Genomic DNA, 8206 nt, shown 5'->3' with positions numbered 1-8206 from the left:
GCCGGTCCACATATGGAGCAGAAACATGGACTCTAACGCAGAAAGATAGACTTTTGGGAATATTTGAGCGTAAAATACTCCGCAAAATATTTGGAGCTATAAACGACCAAGGGCAGTGGCGCAGAAGATATAATTTTGAATTGTATCAGCTCTTTGATGAGCCAGATGTCATAACGTTCATTAAAACACAGCGACTTAGATGGGCTGGACACATAATACGAATGCCAGAAAATACGATTGCTAAAAAGCTAACCACAGGAACACCTGTAGGAAGAAGAAGCAAAGGCCGACCGCGAATTAGGTGGTTAGATGGAGTTGAAACCAACTTACAAATATTAAAAATCAGAAGATGGCATTGCCAGAAACCGAACAGAATGGTGACGAATCTTAGAGCAGGCCAAGATCCACAGAGGATTGTCGAACCAAAGATGATGATGATGAAATCATAAATGTTAGGGTGTGGCCTAGCTGTCATATTCAAAGTTTTAAGATTTAGTATTGCCGTACGACAGCACTATTTTTTTGACAGTTTTTTTCCCTAAAAAAAGAGTATTATTTCTTTTAAAAAGTTTCTAATCCTTTTTTATATTTTTTACGAAGAGAAAGACTTTCTTTCATCCAGCAGGAAGATTCTTCTAAGCAGCGTCCTTATTTTAAATAGCTTAAGAAGCTTCTGGTATTGTGTTTGTACCAGGAGATTCATGTAAGTACCCCTTTTGCTTTATCTTTTGTAGTTACCCCATTCCAGCCCCCTTGTCACTCACTTCTCTGCGGCCCAGCTCTCCAGAAAAACCCTGAGTAGCCGTTCGCAAACGCTTCGGTTTGTTTTGCTTACCCTATCTCTGGCCCCGTAATTTCCGACCCCATTTTTCAACCGCTTGTAGTAATACCCTAGGTGGTAGGCAAAAATAATCGTTACAATTTGATATACTTAATCTTTTTTTCTTTACGAATTTTACAGAAATTATGTTTTTGTTGATACTAAATGTTACATTACAAGCCTGCCAGTGAAAAAAAAAACATTCGAAAAAATAAAAAAATTAAGATTTCTAACGATTTATGAGTCGTATTCTCAAACAGACATATTTTAAAATTTACCAATTCGGGTGCTCAGCCATTGGTCCGAGAAATGAATGTTGAATTTTTAACGAGAGTTACATTTTTTATTTTAGTTATACAGGACATTACAATATCTTCAAATAATTTTTAACTTAAAAAATTAAACTTATTTTTTCTTCTTTCCTTTGCCTCCTTTACCCTTTCCTTTTCCCTTTCCCTTTCCTTTCTTGCCTTTAATCTCAGATCCAGCATCTGCAGGATCGTATTGCGTTTCAGTTGTAACCTTCTGCGGAATAGGTTTTAGCTCCGGACCTTTGGGCGTACACAATTCAAGTTCAAGGTTCTGTTTCTTGTCCACACCTTCACTCTTTTTACCTATTCTTAATACAAACAGCTCTTTATTGGGGTCGGAAAATTCTGCGCACTTGGCACCATTGGGCGCCGTACTTACTGGTGGATTGACGACTACGTTATTCCCTCCTGGTTGACCTTGTTGACCTGGATACAAAAGATAATTAGTTATGTATCAAAATTGTTTGTGCGATTAGAGGAGATAAAGTTTACTACTACCTAAAAGCCAAAATACAAGTGAAAAAGTCCAAATTAATTATCGAAGATTACATCAGTGACTTTTTAAAAGTGTTATTATTAAAAACTAAAAAAGCTGTAAATATAGAGACAGTTTACTGTACATATAGAGTGCAAGTTTCGGAAGAACCGACACGTGGTAGGGCACTTCATTACACTTGAGCTGAATTAACTCCGAAGGCGAAAGAGCTAAATTAGTCAACGGCATCGATATATGGAAAGCTACGGGATGACTACCACATTAAAGATACTAGGACACACTAGTCGATAATTTAGTTAATGATCATGGAGCTCTGAATGCAAGATCCGGCAAGGGAGGACAATCAGATTTAGACGAAAGGGTCTCTCAGGTCGTCATCAAGGTAAATCCGTGTCAAACAAATAAGAATAACTCTATAGCCCTGAAAATTGGAACATGGAACGTACTACTACTACTAAGGATTTCCACAGTTTTCACTGTCTTCCCTCACTCAACCGCTCTCTCCAATTTTCCCTGTCATTCCAGTCTCCATCTTGCAGGGTTCTTTTCTCCATAGCCTCGTCGATTTCATCTCTGAATGACCTTCGGGGTCTTCCTCTCTTTCTTCTTCGGAGCCCGATTGGAAGAAGAAGAAGACATGGAACGTAAGAAGTTTATACCAATCTGGCAAACTAGATAACACTATGTCGGAAATGTGCAGAATGAAGATTAACATACTGGGGTTTAGCGATATACAATGTCCTGAATCAGGAAAATGTAACACCAGAAATGGAATAATATATTATTCCGGCAACAACAACTCCAATCACAGGCAGGGAGTTGGCATTATAGTTGATAAGAATTCTCAAAAAGCTATTTGTAACTTTGTTCCCTACTCTGATCGAGTATTGATGCTGTCTCTTAACTCTCCTTTAAAACATAAAATAAATATAATCCAAGTATATGCACCCACTGCAGATAAGGATAAAGACACCATAGAGAACTTCTATCAACAAATTGGCAATGTCTTAAAGCCTAATAAAAGACATAATATAAATATTATATTGGAAGATTTAAACGCTAAAGTGGGACAAGGAGAAGTGGAGAATTGTGTGGGGCGATATGGACTCGAAGAGAGGAATGAACGTGGAGATCGGCTGGTTAATTTCTGTATAAATGAGGAACTCATAATTGTAAATACCTTGTTTAAACTTCCTTAATGTAGATTATACACATGGAGGTCATCAGCTGATAATAACTACAAAATAGTCAGAAATCAAATAGATTATATTATCGTCAACAGAAGATTTCTATAATATCATCCAAAACTTATCCAGGAGCGGAAATATTCTCCGATCACAATCCGGTTATTTTGTCGATAAGAGTGAAACTAAAGAATGTAAAGCACTCTAGCTCCAAGAAAATCATGTATACAAGGCGGCTCAAACAAGACAACACATATGAGGAAACTAAATTTAAAATAAATGAAAACTTAAGGAAAGTCAAAGAAGATAATGCAGAAACTCCAACTATTGAACAAAAATGGAGAAAAATTCAACAAGCTCTTGTATCAATTGGAAAAGAAACCCTCAAACCACTTGGGGATAAAACAAAACCTTGGATGATAGTAGAAATTCTTAAACTTATGGAAGAATGAAGAAGACAAAAAGCAAAAGACCTGAATAGATACAAAGAAATTGAGAAAAACGCATCAGAAAGAAAATTCGAAAGGCAAAAGAGAAGTGGCTCTCCGACAGATGCAAGCAAATAGAAGATATGGATAAAAATAATGATAGCTTTAATTTACACAAAAAAATCAAAGAAATGACAGTTTCTAGAAAAAGCACAAGAACAAATATCCTTAAAAATGATAAAGGAGATATTATTACTGATATGAAGGAAAGATTGTGTCACTTAATCAATTACATCCAAAAGCTATGCAATGATGAAAGAGAAGAACTATCATTAAAAACCACAGAGGATACCGGACCACCAATATTACGGGAAGAAGTCATCTATGCCATCAAAAACACAAAAGAGGGTAAAGCTACCGGACCAGATGATGTGCCCATCGAATTATTAAAACTCCTTGATAAAGATGTTGATGTAATGGTTGAACTCTTTAATCTAATATATCAGACTTCCACAATCTCCAGACAATGGCTGCAATCGACCTTTGTGGAAATACCCAAAAAGTCAAGTGCAATATCCTGCTCAGATCACAGAACAATAGCTTTAATGAGTCACACACTTAAAACATTTTTATAAATAATATACAGCAGAATTGTTAAAACTCTTGAATATGAAATTAGTGACTCACAATTTGGCTTTAGAAGTTGTATGGGCACAAGAGATGCTTCGTTCGGCTTGAATGTGCTGTCCCAGAGATGCATGGATATGAATCAGAACATGTACTTTTTTTTGTAGATTTTGAAAAGGTATTTGATAAGGTTAAACATGAAAAGCTTGTAGAAATATTAAAAAGCAAAAATATTGATAGTCGTGATATGACTTGTAGTCTAGTGTAGTTGTAAGGGGCTTGTAAAAGGGTTGTAAAAGGGCAGTAGGAAGATGCCAGAATTCATGGTTAAAGGACCTGAAGTGGCAGTTTCATCGCTAATCTACAGAAATCTTTCGTACTCCAGTTTGCAAAACCAAATCATTTTACCTTAATTATACGAGGATTTACCATTGTCGTACGTTAAAAAATAGGCAGATTACTCTGCATATTTATAAAATGCCATGTACATCTAGAGTGGAGAAAACAATAAAAATAATATATTATATACTAACCCATTTTAAAGGCAAAGGGAAGATTTTCTCCCGCCTGACGTACTCCTGGTCGCATGTTAATATTCATTTTATTTTTTTCATTTGCACATATGCAACTTCCTGAATAGTCACTTGTTGGCTCGATTTTGCCTTTGTCTTTGTGAACTCGTATTGTTAGCGAATTTCCTCCCATTGAGGCTCCGATTTCTTGATAATTTCCTAACAAATATAATAATATGAAAGATTTTATGAGTATTTAATTTTTGGATTGCATGTTAGTCACCGTTATGCTGTTCTCCACACGTAAGTTAATGTACTATGAATTCAAAAAAGGAAAATATTCAGAATAATTCTAGGATTAACAAAAATCCAAAAAGGAAAAGTTAGAAAGCCAATTAGAGAAATTTTTGAGCCAAACACTTTTGTGAAACAAAATCGCTATTTTGTTTTTTTAAGAACCAGAAAAAATCACATTTATGAGCTTAAATATATTGATATACATAACAAAAATATCGTACTTCGGAGATTTGTCAGAAAACACTTGGAGTGATAATTAAGATCATATTTTACTTTAATATGACATCCTTGTATAGCTTGTAATGATCCAAAGAACCTATAATTGTTTTAAAAATTTATTTAATTCAGAACGCCGTAATTTTTATGCGCCCCCTGTATAACTTATTTCGTCTTAAAAGAATGTTGTGATTATTAAAATTATTTTGATCGTCAATTCTTGAGAGATAACACAAGCTTCTTATATAACCTCTTTTTTCTTCTTCTTTAGGTGCCGTTCTTCTTAGCGAAGGTTGGCGATGACCTCTGCAAAGTCTTCCCTATTTTGGGCTTTCCTTATTAAACTTTGAAAGTCTAATCCTGTCCAATCTTTGATGTTGCGCAGCCAGGTCATTTGTCGTCTACCCGGGCCGCGTCTGCCTTCTATTTTCCCTTTTATAATAAGCTGAAGGAAGTTATACCTGTCGTGTATAAATATGTGTCCAAGATAAGACGTTTTACGCTTCTTGAAAATTTCTGTGAGTTCACGTTCTCTATTCATACGCCTTAAAACTTCTTCATTTCTAACGCGGTCGGTCCATGGAATTTTCAGCATACAACGAAACACCCACATCTCAAAGCTCTCTAAACGTCGTAACGAGCTGACTGTTAACGTCCAAGCTTCCACGCCGTGTAATAGTACACTATATACATAACACTTTATCATGCGGTATCGTAGGGACAAATCAAGATTACGGGTAGTGAGTAACTGTCACATCTTTAAGAAGGTGTTTCTTGCCTCTTCTATTATACATGTAACCTCTTGTTCTTGGTCTAAGGTTTCATATATCCAACAGCCTAGATACTTAAACTTTTTCACTTGTTCAACTAGATTTTTGTTGACTAGTATGTTTATAACTGGTGTGTGTTTTTTTGAAATTACCATTGTTTTGGTTTTTTTTACATTCACCTTAAGGCCGTATAGTTCTCCTTCTCGCACTACTTTGGTTAACAGAATTTGTAGTTCTTCTTCACTGCCAGCAATCAGTACTGTATCATCGGCATACCTGATATTGTTCACGATTTTTCCATTGACTTTTATTCCTTCTTGTGCTTCATCTAGAGCATGTGCAAAGATGTCCTCTGAGTACAAGTTGAATAATAATGGTGATAGTATACAACCTTTTCTAACTCCTCTTTGGATGTTTATGGTTTCAGTATCACCCATTTCACTTTTGACAGAGGCGTTTTGGTTCCAGTAGAGTTCACGTATTGTATTAATATCGTTTGGATCCAGGTTCTTTTTTTGCAAGCATTCTATTAGCTGATCGTGTTTGACTTTGTCAAAAGCCTTTTCATAATCTATAAAGCACAAGTAGATATCTTTTTGTTGATTCCGACACTTTTGCACGAGAACAATGAAACTGAACAAAGCTTCTCGAGTTCCCATACCGTTTCGAAAGCCAAAGTGTTCCGGACCCATATCTTCTTCGCATTTTTTGTAAATTCTGTTACGGATTATTTTTAGAAATAGCTTCAGAATATGGGGCATGAGACTTATTAATCGAAAGTCATTACATTTTTTTGCGTAGTTTGATTTGGGTATAGGCACAAACGTAGACGTTAACCAATCTTGTGGAATTGTACCAGTCTTGTATATAATGTTGAAGAGTCTTGATAATAGTTCTAAATTGTCTTCTTCCAAAAGTTGTATAATTTCACTATGAACGTAGTCAGGTCCAGAGGCTTTTCCGGTTTTCATATTTTTTAAGGCGTATTTTATTTCTGATGTTAAGATGGGCAAGTCGTTATTTTCGATGTTTGTTTGTCTATCAATATTTATTGTTATATCGTCTGAGAATAGGTTTTGTATGTATGTTAGCCATTCAACGCTTATTTCTTCTATTGTGATCAGGACTCTTTTTTCTACTGATCGGATTTAATCATACAATGGGGGCTTTGGCGTCATTTTGACGGGGATACGCGAAGTTTCGAATAAAGTCGGGTCCTTTCTGTTTGTGTCAGGTGAGTCGTTATAATTTTTCTATAAACAATGTTCTACCGGTTTTAGTATGGCTAGGGCATTAGCTTTCTCTTTCACGTCTTTAAAGAAGAAAAAAATAGTAATATTTCATTTCAAATATTGGACTACTGTTTGTCTACAATATTATTGGTCTTACAATTTTATTATTCTCTTTCTTGGAATGGAAATAAGCAGTGACATCGAGATGTTGTTCCTTCTGGCGGACTAAGTATGACGAAGCCGTAATTATAAATAACTAAGGTGGATTAAGGATGATTAGAGCCCTTTGCTGAATTATGGAGTATCTTTAACAGATTTAAGAATACATTCTATACTTAATAAAGATAGTTAGGTATATATTCTATATTTAATAATTTTATCTTTTGTATATCTCGTCTTCTTTTCTCCAATTCTAAGAAGGTATAAGAAAAATTTGGAGGCGCACTTTTCGAGAAAGTTGTTAATACCATGGATAGGCCATACTAAAACGGATAGAACATAGCTTATAGAAAAATTATAACGACTCAGCTGACGGACTTCTCTATAATGATTCTCAAATTTCAATCCCCAAAGCGGAGATAACATTCATCCCTAAAATCTCAAATAGAAAGAAGAATTAGTTTATTATTTAAGGTTATTTATTGCCAGTTTAATATGTGAAATCCAAAAAAAGTTAACTGATATAAACTGGCAAAAAATGAGCCACAAAATAGCAGGTAAATTTAAGAAATAAATTCTTTAGTGCTTCATCTGTATATGTAAGCGATTTTGTTTATTAATAAAGTGGTGTACAGTATTCTAAAAAGAGTTGATTGTTGTTTCTCCTTTTGTTGAGTGTTCTTCAGGAATAAGTATTGTGTTAGAACTGCTTGAGTGATAGACATTTTTCCGTTACTTATGTCGGGGAACTAATTAGAAAATTTCAAGAAACTGGATCTGTAGCAAACAAAAAAAGGGTAATCTAAAATCCTGAAAGAAATAAAGCCAAGTTTTGGGCTACATTGCAATGCAACCTACCTTGAGTACATAAAATTGTCAGATGTCCGAGGTTTTCTGAAAATGAAAAAAAATCCCGGCACCGACAAATTTTTCAATTTCTAATTTAACTGAGCTGCCACCGTGCTTCGGAGCTCACGTAAAGCCCTCGGTCCCGGCTACGAAAATAGTCATTAAGTCATGTTAGGGCACTTGCGCGACCTGAAAACCCTAATACTAGACCTTAGCCAGAAAGTTACACAAGCTTACTTATTTTGTTCCAGGTTTTCGACAAACAATCATTCGAAGAATATATAAACAATAATAGTTTCATCCTT

General features: G+C 35.2%; 1 protein-coding gene across 1 annotated transcript in view; it reads right to left on the bottom strand.

Moving 5' to 3' along the window:
• Nucleotides 1-1141: 1141 nt before the first annotated feature.
• The window catches only part of LOC140450341 (uncharacterized), a 66378-nt gene continuing 59313 nt past the window's right edge, over nucleotides 1142-8206 (bottom strand). Inside the window, exons 6-7 of the mRNA XM_072543930.1 lie at nucleotides 4400-4597; nucleotides 1142-1557 (exon numbers count right to left, since the gene is read on the bottom strand). Coding sequence (XP_072400031.1) covers nucleotides 1226-1557; nucleotides 4400-4597 — 530 coding nt within the window. The 3' untranslated portion in view covers nucleotides 1142-1225. The remainder of the gene's footprint in view (nucleotides 1558-4399; nucleotides 4598-8206) is intronic.

The sequence above is a fragment of the Diabrotica undecimpunctata genome, chromosome 9 (assembly GCF_040954645.1).
Source record: "Diabrotica undecimpunctata isolate CICGRU chromosome 9, icDiaUnde3, whole genome shotgun sequence".
In the NCBI taxonomy this organism is placed as follows: Eukaryota; Metazoa; Arthropoda; class Insecta; order Coleoptera; family Chrysomelidae; genus Diabrotica; species Diabrotica undecimpunctata.
The sequence above is the reverse complement of the archived record's forward strand: the minus strand, read 5'-3'. Positions and strand labels throughout refer to the sequence as shown.